General features: G+C 41.2%; 3 protein-coding genes across 4 annotated transcripts; 1 reads left to right on the top strand and 2 right to left on the bottom strand.

The window, feature by feature from the left end:
• Window positions 1–18: 18 nt before the first annotated feature.
• LOC132261316 (nedd8-activating enzyme E1 catalytic subunit) lies at window positions 19–1,472 on the top strand. Its single transcript, XM_059760100.1, has one exon. The coding sequence runs from the start codon at window positions 120–122 to the stop codon at window positions 1,464–1,466; it is 1,347 nt and encodes a 448-aa protein (XP_059616083.1). The 5' UTR covers window positions 19–119; the 3' UTR covers window positions 1,467–1,472.
• A 376-nt stretch (window positions 1,473–1,848) lies between these two features.
• On the bottom strand, window positions 1,849–13,795 carry LOC132261311 (tyrosine-protein kinase Src42A-like). 2 transcript variants are annotated; one of them, XM_059760088.1, is made up of 9 exons: window positions 13,511–13,795; window positions 13,046–13,140; window positions 5,873–5,994; window positions 4,991–5,075; window positions 4,598–4,676; window positions 4,324–4,347; window positions 3,076–3,572; window positions 2,830–2,996; window positions 1,849–2,059 (listed from the first exon to the last, which is right to left on the bottom strand). In XM_059760088.1, the coding sequence occupies exons 1-9, from the start codon at window positions 13,778–13,780 to the stop codon at window positions 1,851–1,853; spliced, it is 1,548 nt and encodes a 515-aa protein (XP_059616071.1). In that variant the 5' UTR covers window positions 13,781–13,795; the 3' UTR covers window positions 1,849–1,850. The 2 variants fall into 2 exon arrangements, with proteins under 2 accessions (XP_059616071.1, XP_059616072.1); XM_059760089.1 differs by lacking the exon at window positions 4,324–4,347.
• On the bottom strand, window positions 7,889–9,845 carry LOC132261317 (uncharacterized). The gene has a single exon (XM_059760101.1). The coding sequence runs from the start codon at window positions 9,303–9,305 to the stop codon at window positions 8,001–8,003; it is 1,305 nt and encodes a 434-aa protein (XP_059616084.1). The 5' UTR covers window positions 9,306–9,845; the 3' UTR covers window positions 7,889–8,000.
• Window positions 13,796–14,044: the final 249 nt, after the last annotated feature.

Raw genomic sequence — 14,044 nt, 5'->3', positions numbered from 1 at the left:
TCACATAACCTCACATAGATATACGCAGCCTGAAAGTATTCTGGATCTGTCAGTGCGTCTGCCGGTGCTCAGCAATTTTCACGACTTTCCCGAGGTTTTCCTGTACCAGAGACTGCTAAATGGAGGCGAATGGAGCACCTACTGACCATCTTCATAGAAGATGGACCCATATCCGACGAATTCTGGAAGTTAGTGGGCCATTTTGTCACCCCAATTTCACAGCTTCGGACTCGACGCTGGAGTTCATCATGAATTCCTGCAAAATCCTGGTTATCGGCGCCGGTGGATTGGGATGTGAATTGCTAAAGGATCTCGCCCTGATGGGCTTTCGGAATATCGATGTGATTGACATGGACACGATTGACCTGTCGAATCTCAACAGGCAGTTTCTCTTTCGTCGGAAGGACATCGGAAGCTCCAAGGCGAACTGCGCTGCTGCCTTTATCAACTCACGAATCCCTGGGTCCAATGTCACGGCACACTTTAGCAAGATTCAGGACTTCGATGAGTCCTTCTACAGGCAGTTTCACATTGTTGTCTGCGGACTTGACTCTGTGGTGGCCAGAAGATGGATCAACGGGATGCTGCTATCGATGCTGGTGTACGAGGATGACGGCAGTGTGGACCAGTCATCGATCATCCCCATGATTGATGGAGGAACTGAGGGATTCAAGGGCAACGCTAGGGTCATTCTTCCCGGAATCACAGCCTGCATTGAGTGTACGCTGGATTTGTACCCTCCTCAAGTGACTTATCCACTCTGCACCATCGCCAACACGCCCAGGCTGCCCGAGCACTGCATTGAGTATGTGAAGATTATTCAATGGGGCAAGGAGAACCCCTTTCAAGGCGCTGCTCTGGACGGAGATGATCCCCAGCATGTTTCTTGGGTGTATGAGAAGGCCCAGGAGCGAGCAAATTCGTACAGCATCACGGGATTATCTTATCGCCTCGTTCAGGGCGTTCTGAAGAACATCATTCCTGCTGTGGCGAGCACAAATGCTGTGATAGCAGCTGCTTGTGCCACTGAGGTGTTTAAAATCGCCACCAGTTGCTACGAGCCCTTGTCCAACTACGCAGTGTTCAACGATTCAGACGGAATTTACACGTATTCCTACGAAGCAGAGCGCAAGGACGATTGCCTGGCCTGTAGTCAGATTCCGCGGGCTGTTCCCGTAGACGATCCTGCCACAATGACTCTACAGGACCTTATCGATTTCCTCTGCGATAGCCCTGAGTTCCAGATGAAAAATCCCGGACTTACGGCCACGGTGGACGGCAAGAATCGCACTCTCTACATGTCCACCGTGCGGAGCATTGAGGAGAGAACCAGGTGCAACCTCACACTCTCACTGTCGGAGTTGGGACTCCACGATGGTCACGAGCTGATGGTGGCCGATCTCACGAATCCCATCGCAGTCACGATCAAGCTGAAGTTCGCGGACAAGGAGGCGGAAATGCTGTAAAATATTCAAGTATCTGTGTTCTTATGGAGAAATAAAAAAAAATACAGGCACTTTAAATACTTGGTTATAGTGTGATTTATTGTAATATAAAAGAACCATGATTGTAATTTTTACATTTACTGTGACATGACATTGAATTTTTCCACTTTTACCTTCCTATCGTCTTCTCTACTTCTCCCAAAAAATGCTCCATCTGAACATCTCTCAATACATAATCATGTGTATATATAGTAAATTGTAAATCTCTCTATGTATAGTTTTACTGTATAATCTTGCTGTGAAATAATATGCTAAAATTGGAAAATACGCGCCGCGGCGCGCTTCGAAGTAAAGATCCTTGTCTCGCGCTAGCTCAGCGTGAATAAATACAGAGAGAGTGCGTGATCAGTAGGCCTGCGCCTCCTTGTAGTCGCTTTGGTCCATCGTGAAGAAGTCCTCGAGCTTCCACTGGAGCGTCTCGAAGGTGGGGCGCCGCATTGGGTCCTTGTGCCAGCACTCCAGCATGATCTCGTACAGCGGCTTAATGCAATTGGGCGGCATTGGCATTCTGTAGCCGTGCTCCACTTGGCTTAATACTTCTGCGTTTGTCATGCCTGGTGTGGAGAGAGAAAATAGGGCAAAATCCGTAAGATCAAGTAAATTTTAGAGGTTGAGATAATAATCAAAGTGGATGTTTAGCATTACGCTCTCAATTTCAAAGGTGTTATAGACAAATGGGCGGAGCGTTTGATCAGCGAAGGTTCTTGGAAATGTTGTTAATTTTTTTATTCGTACTTTTCAGATGTCCACCATCATTAATTGTCTTCATTTAGCAATGCATTTTAATGATATTAATGGAATGTGTAATCATAAGTAAATTTTAGCGTGTGATTCTAAGAAACCTTTCAGAATACGATAAGCAACTGGCAGCACTTCTTTATTGATCTTTCATATCCGCCTTCAGTGTGCTTTTTTTTGTTGTAATATCGACTGTTTAGACAATCTTTAAGTTTTCGAAATTCATTACATTTAATTCCCTTCTCAAGCATTCATTCCCAGAACCACAATCTTCACGTGTTTTGTCCCATCACAACAGAAGATGTCAATAAGAAAGTTTCCAGAAATATTGTACAATTCACTTCCATGGAAATTCCTGTTACCACGCGTGCGTGCGTCTCTGTATAAATCTGGAGCTCAAGTAGAACACCTTTAGGAATTCCCCATATCGTCGCACCTGAGAGACTTCAGATGCAAAATGCGAGTGGTGAATCAGTGAGAAAATTCATGCATAATCAATTAAAGTTTCCCAACAAATTAACACTCCCGCGAGATTCACAGACTGAAGATGAAAGTGAGAGACGATTTTTTTTTCCAAGTCTCTTACCTGGATATGGAATTCTGCCACATGTCACCAGTTCAGTGAGGAGAATTCCAAAACTCCACACATCGGATTTAATGGAAAATTTACTGTAATTGGCAGCTTCAGGTGCAGTCCACTTAATTGGAAAACGAGCTCCAACCTTTGCCTCATACTCATTCTCTTTTATTAATCTGCAAGAAAAGGAAAGAACAGAGGTAATAAAATCAGCTCCATGCAAATACACCGTCTCCAGATTCTTGTTCCACTCACCTTGCTAATCCAAAGTCGGCAATTTTAACTATATTATTGTCCCCAACGAGGACATTCCTGGCCGCTAGGTCACGATGGATGTAGTTCTGGGACTCCAGATACGCCATTCCAGCCGCAATCTGACCCGCCATGTCAATCAGCTGTGGCAATTTCAGGTTGCGCCCCTTGTTCTGCAGATAGTCAAGCAACGAGCCGTGCTTCATGAGCTCCGTGATGATGTAGATGGGCTCCTCCATTGTGCAGACAGCATACAATTGGATCAGCTTCGCGTGACGCAGTTTCTTCATGATCTGCGCCTCCGCCAGGAAATCCTTAGGATCCATCGTGCCAGATTTGAGCGTCTTAATCGCCACCGGTGTTGTGTTATTCCACAAACCCTCCCACACGTCACCAAATTGTCCAGATCCCAATTTCCGGACAAACTTGAGAGAGCTTCTATCAATCTCCCACTGATCGCGTGTCCGATGTGACAAGCCCTCAGTTACAGGCTTCTCAATCTGTCCAGGAAGAGAAGGAAGATAGAGAACGTCAGAAATCAATGAATTTGTTCTCAAAATAAAATCATCATTTCTTAATCTCTTCTGCGCTCAATACACATCAACATTGCAACCCTTAAATGAACGACTTTGTCGCATCCATAAACAATCGTCGCACATGCATTTTGACAATTTTCTGACATCAAACTTCGTCTACCTTCTGGAAAGTAAGTCAAAATGTGTATGCGACCTCTGTTTACAGAATAAACAACTATTTTTAATAATCTCTGAAGCAGCTCTCAAGCCTCAGAGATAGAATGCATGAACAAAATTAGCCAAATAACATCACTACTAAACATCCATCAAATTAATTTTGTGATCATTCATGCATTTAAGGGTTTCCAACCAAATAACTCCAACATTCTTCCTCTTCCTGCCCACCTTCTTCTCCTTCTCTGGCAGAAACATTCATAGGCAAAAAACAGAACGAAACTATACCAGCAAAGTAATGGTGATGTTGTGTATCTATATGACAAGTAACTCAATTTTAATCATGATAAATTTGGATTCTGTGTGATAAAAATCAATAAATTAAATTTCTCCCTCTCTCTCTCTCTCTTGCTCTCCTCAATTTCAATTTTGGAAAAGAAAAAAAGACCATATATGAAGACAGAGAAAGTAAAGAACGAGAAGACACTGAAGAAAAATTGCTCTGAGAGAAGAAAATTTAAGATGTAGATTAAATAAACATACAGGAGAGTTTCCTATTTACCTCAAAAAGACCCAAAACGACTGACTAAATTGAACGAAAAAAAGATACAAAACCTTCTTTAGAGACGACACAAAAGTTCTGCTCTCTTTTCATCATTATCTTAATTTCTTTAGCATAAAACACACACTCTGAAAACCTACTCTCTTCAGTTATCATTATCCACAATTCTAACCAGACTTTAGCTGAATTACAGAGAAATACAGGACATGGTGAAACATCGCCTATAATTCTCATTCTAAATATATTGCTTATCAACAAACATCATCCAACTCACCTGTACACATGGTTTACATAAATTTACACACAATCCATCTGAATCCTTAGAATAGTGTTCCACCAGCTCCTGAAGTGTTCTGCAAATATAAACACGCGTGAAAGTCATATTGCGAAATATGAATGACAAAATATATATTATTCAACTATAAAGTGTAATTGTTGAACATGTCGAGCAATTTATACTTTTGTTGTGACATTCTATGAATGTGAATTGAATTCCTGAAAATCACACCGCGATGCTAAATAGGTCAATTGATTTCAATATCACGCCGCATGGAGAAGTTGAAATAAGGTGTCGAAGTCGAACCATTAAACGGTCAATGAATCGCTCGGACTATTGTTACTCTTAAACTCCTTGATCACAGAGTGAGAAAAGAAGTACAAAACCTACCGGAAAGTTGTGCGTCGCGCTATGAAGAAGCCACCTTCATCCAATTGACGGATTCGATAGTGTTTCACTGTGTCTCCATCACGAACTGCAATTATAAAATGCAAATTTCCAATCATCAAATAGTTTTAAAAATAGATCTACACACTGTCGTATAATTAACTGATTCACGCGCTCTTTCACCTCACAACTGCTCGCATACACAAGCACGACTTCTTTTTCTCCAATTCGCTGCTCTTTCATTCATATAATTTATACGCACACGGAACACACAGGGTGTTTCAGCGTAGTTTTACTAGACTATACTTGTTATCTAGACGCAAAGTTTCACTAAATATGCAAACATTATTCTATACAATTAAAAGAAAATATAGTGGCGAAAAGATTAATACCACGATTCCAGAATGAACTGTATTTAAGTAATTTGGAAATTTAATGAGGGCCAGTATAGAACAGGAGTATAAATATTACTTTTTATTTTCAATCGTTACTTTTAAATAAATCTTCATTTGCTTATCCGAATTTTTCGCGATTTTTCCACTACATTCATGTCAAAAAGACTAAGAATAAAAGAAGAAGCTGTCAATCCGGTCATAAGTTAGTTTGTCAAATAATTCATAAAAGCTTTTAGTTTGATTTCATTCAGGAAAACTGTATTACAACTTCGGAAATACCGCATAAAAACCTGTTCGCAAACATCAGAATTCTATTTCGTAAAATAATATGACAAAGTCGCATGTTATTCATTATTATTGCTATTCAATTAAGTCAATTATCCAATTATTCTGTTCATATTATTAATTCTATAAATATTATGTGCATCTTAAATATCTCCAATGTGTGCTTTTAACATTTTTACAGGCGCACAGCTTCCCATATACTCACCAGACAGTGAATAGTCATTTTGGCGACTCTCAGAATCACGTATGAGAAAAGCTCCATGCTCATTTTCGGGAAGTAGTAGTTTCTTCTCAGCTTCTATGCGTTTTATTTTTCTAAAATACCATCTGCAATTGCCAACAAGAGGAAAAATTACATTAATCGAGCATTTAGTTTGTTTCACCCGTTTGAAAATCTATAAACTTCATTGTTTTTTTCTTTTCCTTTTGCATCATTTCTCATCTCCTCTGGTATAGTGATATCACATGCCATTTTATGCTGTGGCGCGTCGCGGAGATAAATAAAAATGAGATGAATATCAATTGGACGCTGTGTGGCGCGTATAAAATCTTACACATCGACTGGAAAAATGCTGTTCGAGTTGAGAAAAAAAAACGAGCCATTGGCGCCAGTCACAGCATCCCATTTACTTCTTCACCATCATCATTTCTCTCCTCCATAGTCGCTGTGGCAAAAGGCAATTTCTGCAACATCACAACATCACCGAGGAGAGAGAGAAAGATGACGACGTCGTGGCACTTTGCAAATACCATCAAGAATTTCTTTCAATTTTCACTTTGATACCATGTCTCTATTTTAATCGACTGCGACGCGATATGATGGATAACATGGAAAAATTGCATGATTTTACAAGAAGACGTCTCTTCTTCAGCCTGTCTCTCTCTCTTCCACGTCCCCAGGCAATTTGTCGCTTGCCATCTCTTCACGTAAACACTCCAATTTCATATATCAATGAACAACTTTTACAGAAGCTCCTATTCTTGTTTCTAGATCAACAAAACACAAGTCTGAGAAAACCTGTTGCAAATTTATATGTTTAGCTCTATCTTCAGTATGTTCACAGCTATTGTGATCATTGGAAAGGTGTTGTTTTTAAGCAAACAATAAGTTCTCTTCGGATGTCAATTTAAAGTAGTCATCACACAAATCCCATGTTCAAATAAACATTTCAGGCCTCGTCACAGGTTTTAAAAATCCCGCATTTTGACGCAAAAAAGCGTCAATTTTCACTTTTTGGACATTTTTCCCGCGTGATATCACCAAACCATGTGAATATTAACACGGCTTGCGGAATGGCAGAGCCGTGAAAACTGTAAATAAAGCCAAGAGCAAGGGAATAAAACATTTAATTGCACTCTCTTAAAAACAATTCCAAAAACTTGCAACATTCTCTCTTTAACTGTTGTATACACGAGGAGGAAATTGTACAATGTCTCAAATTCTTGCCTAATTGAACATCACTTTATATCGCCAATATTAAGAAATCACCCTCAAAACCAAATCCAATTGAATTATTTCGGTGAATTTAGAAGAATTCACAACGCTGGAATAATAAAAAAAAGCAACGCCAAAACAAGAAGTGTAAGAAATGTTAAACATCATTAATTGATATTTCCCGCATTGAAGTCCAATGGATTGCGCAACATTTATGCAAAATATTCATATTACGTGGACCTAATTAAATGTCCCTGACGTTGATGTAGACAAAAACAGGCGCACTGGGAATTCCACAATAACAAAGTTGAATGAAACTGATATCAAAGAAGAATTCTTGCGACATTTTTAGTGTTAATTTTTCAGTGAAATTCATTAAGAAAAACCCCAGTGATAAAGCCCAATTTCAGTTAAACGATAGCAACTATCAAAAGCCCCGAAAAGTCAGTCCAAACAAGGTCAACGGATTACTTTTTGCACCATGTCAATAAATATTTCTGACGGTGAGAGGCTGCGTTTGCCTGCGAGCCTCTCTTCCACAATGGAAAAGTGCTTCCGAGAAATTTTTGTACAAGGTTCGCATACTTTTACGTAATCTATATTTTTATGTGAAAACCATCATGTGTGAAAGGTGAATTCTTTGGGAGTTTTCCACTGAAGATATCGCAAGAGAGTGAGCGAATGCACAGAGCGAAGTGAATTCAATGCTTCATTGCTTTCATCTCGACTAAGTTCTAATAGAATGATGCGCCAATCCAAATTCAGAGCAAAATTCTTGCTACACACACTTTAACTTGGTCTTTTGAATGAGCGGAACCTTCAAAATATTTTCTCTACTTCAACTTATCAATCTATCCAAGTTTCTTAATAAAAAAAAACAATAAAAAATATCAATCACTTACAGCTTCTCATTGAGAAACTCTCCCCGAGTAAATTCCGATAGTCGTCTTGTGTTACTTTTCCCTAAAGATCGCTTTTTTAACTGCGAATTCACACTGAACTTAATGGCACTCTCTTTTCCGGCCTCATCCTCACCACCCGCAAGAATGTCCAGTGAGTTGCTCTTGTAGATCTGCAAGTTTCGGTGGATTCTCGAGTATAATTCTTCACTGGGAGCCTGAGTGGACTCTTCCTGTGAGAAGATATTCCAGATCTCAGGGATTTTCGGTCGCTGGACATTGGAGAAACGCCTTTGTGGTGCCTTCGTGGATGTCTCAGTGTCTTCTAGCCGTTTCTCTGGGACCTTTTCCACTGAAAACCGCCCTGATGGCTTCACTGGCAGGGAGTCTTGCTTCAGAGATTGCAGGATGTCGTATATTGTGCCACATGAGCTGCCATCAATTGTATTGACAGTGGAAACTGGGGCTAGAGACTTGTGGGCTGCGATTGTTTTAGATTTCCTCCTCTTTCGCATAAAGGAGTTGTAACTTTCCAAAGAGTGTCTCCTCAGAATCTCATAGATTGTCCCATACGTCATGTATTTGTCATATTTCTTGTATGTTTTGTTGTAAATCTCATTCTTTCTCAGTGTAATATCATAAATAGTTCCATAACTTATCAATTTGTCATAGATTGTGAGCTTCTTCGTAAAGATTAATTTCTTCTCATCGTCTTCTTTCTTCTTTCGAGAATTTGGAGCACTCTTCACCATAGCTTTTGAGGAACTCGCTTCCGGTTCCAATTCACTTAGTATTGCCCGGAATTCCTCGAGAGATTTCCTTCTGTTGTGTGACTGCTGGACAATCTCCTTCCTCTTGGCCACCTTCTCTTTATCCGCTTCAATGAAGCCCGAATCTGACGAACTCACCGTACAGAGAGAATCAAAACTGGTCTTGCGACTAGAACAACTCGACTGCTGTTCCTCAGAACTCTTCCGACGCTCTTTCACCTCCTTGCTATTCAATTGAATGCCCTTCCTTGAGCAACACTTGGCGCAACAGAGATTCTCCTCCTCCTTCTTAGTCCTGTCATCCACAACACGACTCTCCACACTCAGTCCATAATCCAGCAGCACGAGGGCAGAATCCGTCGGCAGGATCAAGCGCCCCTCAGTTGCTGCAGCCACGAGATTCTTCACCACCGCAACATGCTTCTCAGTTATATTGCCCTCTAGTTGAATCCCATGAAGAGCAAAAGCCGCTGGTTTATTTCCGCCATCGCCACTAGAGTCGGCACACCACACAACGGGAACCGTCGAAGACATCCTTCTCTTACAATAAAGTCTTTCTTGTCACCTTCCACTCAATCTCCACGTTTTCTTCTCATTGAATTTGTGCAACACTTATGTAATGCCTATTTTCTTACACGACAAGAGATGTGAGAGTGCTGAGAGAGACACTGTTTGCAATAAGAGTTCCGGGTTCATGTAATTGGGTCAACTTTCATCCACCTAATTGTTCTTTAATCATTCAAAAAGCATCCCCCTATTGCAATACACTTCTTCAAAATTCCAAAGATGCACCACTAGCAGCTTTCTTTTCACTGTCAAACATCGACTTTACCAACTCGACAAATTTTCCACTTAAATTAGAATAAATACTTTCAATCAAATAACCACAGAACACACTGAATCGTGCGTTTGAAAAGTCACGACAGAGAATTCCTTCACTCCACTGTCTCTGCAGTCTTTTATCTTCTTTTGCTACCACTTTTTCTCTTTCTTCACAGAGTCCAACTCTCGAGCGCACGAAATCGACCATCGCACGACAAATTCAAAGAGACAACTGAATTTCTTACCACCATTCAAACGATAACTTCAGTTGGGGAGTTGGAAGAAAAAACCTGTTTAAAGACAACCACACTCACTAACCATATTGGCAACTTGAGACCCCCCAAACACATACACACTCAAGCCAAATGCTAAGCTTTTATTGCCATCAGACACATGGATATATATTTCAACAGAGACTCATTCCAGGCACAGAAAGCGCGAGTTCGCCACTTTATCAGTCAAAATGCTACTGATGTTGAGGATAAGGACATTTGCAACATCCTTGAAAGCGTCCAGCTCGCAGTTGAAGACACTGCACCGATGATCATATTTCCATTTAGTGTCCGGAAACATTAACGCACTGTTCATGAGGCTGAGGTGAAATTAGACACTTAACCCTCGAGATTTGGCACAATTCAGGGTGAACCTTCGACGGGGGCGCGTAAGCAAGTGAGGTGTAACACCACCGGAATACTAATCAGCATCACCCAAAACAACAACTGTCAATGCAATTCCCAACCAGGCAAAATGGTGCGAACCCCAGCGACTTTTCCATCACTCCCGACCGTGTCTCTGTATTCGAGAAACACCCAACATACTTGAGAATGAAATGCATTTTTATACACTCATATTGTAAGTATTTCCCTCTTTGTCCACGCTCTTCTTTCACGGCCTCTCTCTGTCACTCCACTTGCCAGTGACTTCTTTATCACAAACAGCCACGAAGTCACTCTTGGCTTTTCCACAATTGCATTAACGCATTGAAGCAATGTTGCCTAGGCTGTTGAGCTCTTTCTTTAAACTCTCAATGAGACATGGCCGAGCAGCTGATGTGAGAAAAATATGCAAATCAACATTACATCTTGCATATGTTTTTCCTCAAAGCATTATTTATTGCATTGTCAGAAGAGATGAGAACGTATTTTCATCTTCCAAACCATTTTCACAAACAAAGACCGGATTGAGGAAACTCCAATCCATCGAGGAGTCCGCACGGCCATGAATACTCAAAATGAGAAAAAAAGGGGAACAAAATCACTTCCTTCCCAACGTCTTGATCGAAATATTTTCCGGCCACACTTATCAGTCTTGTTGTTCAGCATTTTTTCGAGTCGAATTCCCATTGCCACACGAGTTTCTTGCACCCAATCCACGATCGCAAGGATGGACAAGGTGAATAACACACTTTGAATTCAATCATCCTCTCTTCCCCGTTTTCTCTTCTTCTCACCCAACAACACCTTTTCGCCCATCTTCTCTACTCCAAACTCTCTTTCACATGTGCATTCAAATAAATTGTCCCCGTCGCGCAGACAAGAGACAGTGCATTTTTCGACTGAGCATATTTTATCATGTGAAATATACCATGACATTGGACCTCTCATCAACCCTCTCGTTGCGGCCATGCTGAACTTTTCAATTACCGCGGCAAATACTAATAAATTTCAACGGGAATGCAATATGAGCATGACGTCAATCAAGACAATATGAGTCATTGTCTCGATAAGATCAAGAATTACTCAATTAATCATCTCAAGAACAGTATGATTTCGGCAAATGACCTTTTCTAGGAAGAAATTCAACACGCCAAAGAACCGAAACGCTGGAGCTTTATGGCTTTAGAACTAACTAGAAAGATGGAAATAAACTTAACAGAAGAACTGTGAAATTTACAAACGCTGAGTTTAGTAAGTAAGAAGAAAACCGCCGTCAAGCTCAGATCATTATAAAGCCCACAAAACTAAGCTAAAGACGAAAATCTTTGTTCAATTATTGCATACTATAGTTAAAAAACCAAAACATAACCAATCTTATGTACCCTTTGTGGATGCATACGAAGCTTTCAGTGACTTCAAAAGTTTAATTAATCGAACATTTCTGACTATTCCACTAAAATAAAAATATCCTTCAATTGCATTCTTTTATACGCTTCATTTTCCAATCAATTCAACAAATAATGGATATTCAATGCAGAACAAATTGCATGCGAATAAAAGAAACTCTGTCGGCCGAAAACACTGCCAATAAGTGGGGAGGAGGGCATCGTATAATTCTTTTTTATAAATTCACATGAGCTGTGCTGATGGGGCAAAAAATGGCAAATATAGTTCTGTGCGCGAGTGAAGTTAATGCTATACAACAAGAAAGATAACCTTCGGGTAAATAATAAGAATTAATAATTAATTTGTCAGTAGATGGAATTTACTACTTGAATTCCTCAGCCACCTTCTTGTGGACGCGTCTTGGCAGTGACGCCAGGCTAGTTTCACATATTTTTCACTATGTGAACCTCAAATATCATGCCAGAGCCAAGTGCAATTTGTAGGGAACGCACCAGACAGACAGAGAGAGAGAGTGTGTGCACTCTGTGGCTCTTTGTAAGATGAAATAGGCGAGGTCGCATTTTTTCGTCAAAAGAATTAATACATAAATGATTAGAATGAGTTGTTGAGCGCCGAGTCTCACCAAAGAGAGTTTAGAAGAAGGCACAGTTTGGAATGTGGAAAGAAATTATCACGACTAACCCTCTCTGACGGATATAAAAAAACACACACGAAGATTACACCTCGATATTGATGAGTTTTTATTGTAATGATGGCAACAATAGATTGTCTATTTGAACATGTGCCTAGAAAATGATGCTGTGAGTGTGATTCACGCGATTAATGCAGAGAAGAAGAGCTCTAATTAATTTCCTGACAACAGTGGAAAATTCCTAGGATGTTGTCATTTATTTTGCTATTGTAATTATCGTCTTTTTACCTGCCTTGTTTGCTATCTTTATGCGGGGTGATTAAAGTGTTTTTTTTTCTTTCTAAGAAATAAACATCTCTTGCGATAGGGTTGGATTTGCTGGCACGAAAAACCTTCTCTGCACATATTTTACCCCTTGAAGGAAGCGGACAAAGGTCATGCATTCCTACTCGTGTGGAAGGACAATAAATGTGAACTGATTTTTATCTTCATACGCTAATTTCCCCATCAGAGGCAATGCAAAAGTGCAAAATGATGGTTGAATTTCTAAAAAGCACACATCACACACAAACTCATTGAAATGCACGTGAATCTCTCATCATTAATCTACAAGCAGCGATAATTTCGCCTTCAACTCGACGTATTTAGTGTGCCTCTCACATTTCATTGCACGGTGGCGAGTGTGTGTTGTATTTTTTTAGAAATTCGCCCAAGAGAGTACGTGAACAACCCAAGAAATTGGACGTTTTCACACTTACGGTTCAGCTTCAATTGATTTGAGTTTTGCAACATAATTCGATGGAATATATCCTTCCTGTCTTGTCTTTTTGCTGCGTGCCAGCCACCAGTCGCCCTGGAATTGAACAATTCGTGTATTAGCGCACTTCTGTGGACAGGAAGTCAGCCGGCTGTTGAGTCGAGCAGAATTGCCCTCCAATGGGGAGGTTGTGCAATTGATATCAGGTGAATTGAACTTGAATTGTGGATGAGACTCTCTCATGAATATCAATGCATCTCACGACTGTCAAGTGTGGTCGGAATGGGCAATTTGGAAGCGTTTAGAGACGCACATACTGGCCTAATAGAGGTGTCTCTCGACATTTCTATGATAAATCCTATAAGATGCCAATTGGACTGTGAAGAGGCAACTCGCCCGTAGACACCTCATATGGGTCAGTCTGTGGCGTGGGAGAGAGTTCACTTTTACTCGCTGTTTCACTCACCTGCGTGTCATTGAGTATCTCGAGGTGCTCGCCCTTCCGGAAGCTCAGGTCCTCGTCAGTGCGCGCATCGTAGTCATACAGGGCCACGAAGATCTTCGCATTGGATGTGCTGGGCTCGGTGTCCGGTAGTGGCGGCGGCACTGCCCTGATCGGATCACCCGGAACGGGTACAGGGGCGGGATTAGCCTGAATTGGCGGGTCCCCAATAATCACAACATCCCCGATGTCCTTCGACAGCTTCCGCTTCGGGCTGCTGAAGCAATTGCCCATGGTGGCGTCCCACTCAGCGCCCCCCGCGAGCTAGCACGAGTCCAGGAAAAGCTGTGCGGGGTCTCAGGCTGCGCCCCCTTTGACGTCTGCTTTGCTGTTGGCAGAAAAGGCCTTTTCCCACCACTGGCATGCACACTCAGCCGTCACAACTAGGCGCACGGGTCCGGGGTTCACAGAACAGGGATTTGGGGTGTCGTTCAGTCACTTTTCACCCCCTTTTCCTGGCATTTTCAATACACGAAAAAACAAGCAACACAATACCTC

This window comes from Phlebotomus argentipes, unplaced genomic scaffold, assembly GCF_947086385.1.
Source record: "Phlebotomus argentipes unplaced genomic scaffold, Phlebotomus argentipes genome assembly scaffold_18, whole genome shotgun sequence".
Classification (NCBI taxonomy): Eukaryota; Metazoa; Arthropoda; class Insecta; order Diptera; family Psychodidae; genus Phlebotomus; species Phlebotomus argentipes.
Note: the sequence above shows the minus strand (reverse complement) of the source record. Positions and strands in the feature narration are given on the sequence as shown.

Bases quoted from the DNA above. Each gene is read 5' to 3' on its own strand.
- LOC132261316 (XM_059760100.1), top strand. From the start codon at position 120: ATGGAGGCGAATGGAGCACCTACTGACCATCTTCATAGAAGATGGACC.
- LOC132261317 (XM_059760101.1), bottom strand. From the start codon at position 9,305: ATGTCTTCGACGGTTCCCGTTGTGTGGTGTGCCGACTCTAGTGGCGAT.
- LOC132261311 (XM_059760088.1), bottom strand. From the start codon at position 13,780: ATGGGCAATTGCTTCAGCAGCCCGAAGCGGAAGCTGTCGAAGGACATC. The intron at 5,995-13,045 runs GTAAGTGTGAAA...TGGCAATTGCAG, and splicing joins AAATCAATTGAAGCTGAACC to ATGGTATTTTAGAAAAATAA. The intron at 4,348-4,597 runs GTGAGTTGGATG...CGTTCAATTTAG, and splicing joins TATGTAAACCATGTGTACAG to TCAGTCGTTTTGGGTCTTTT.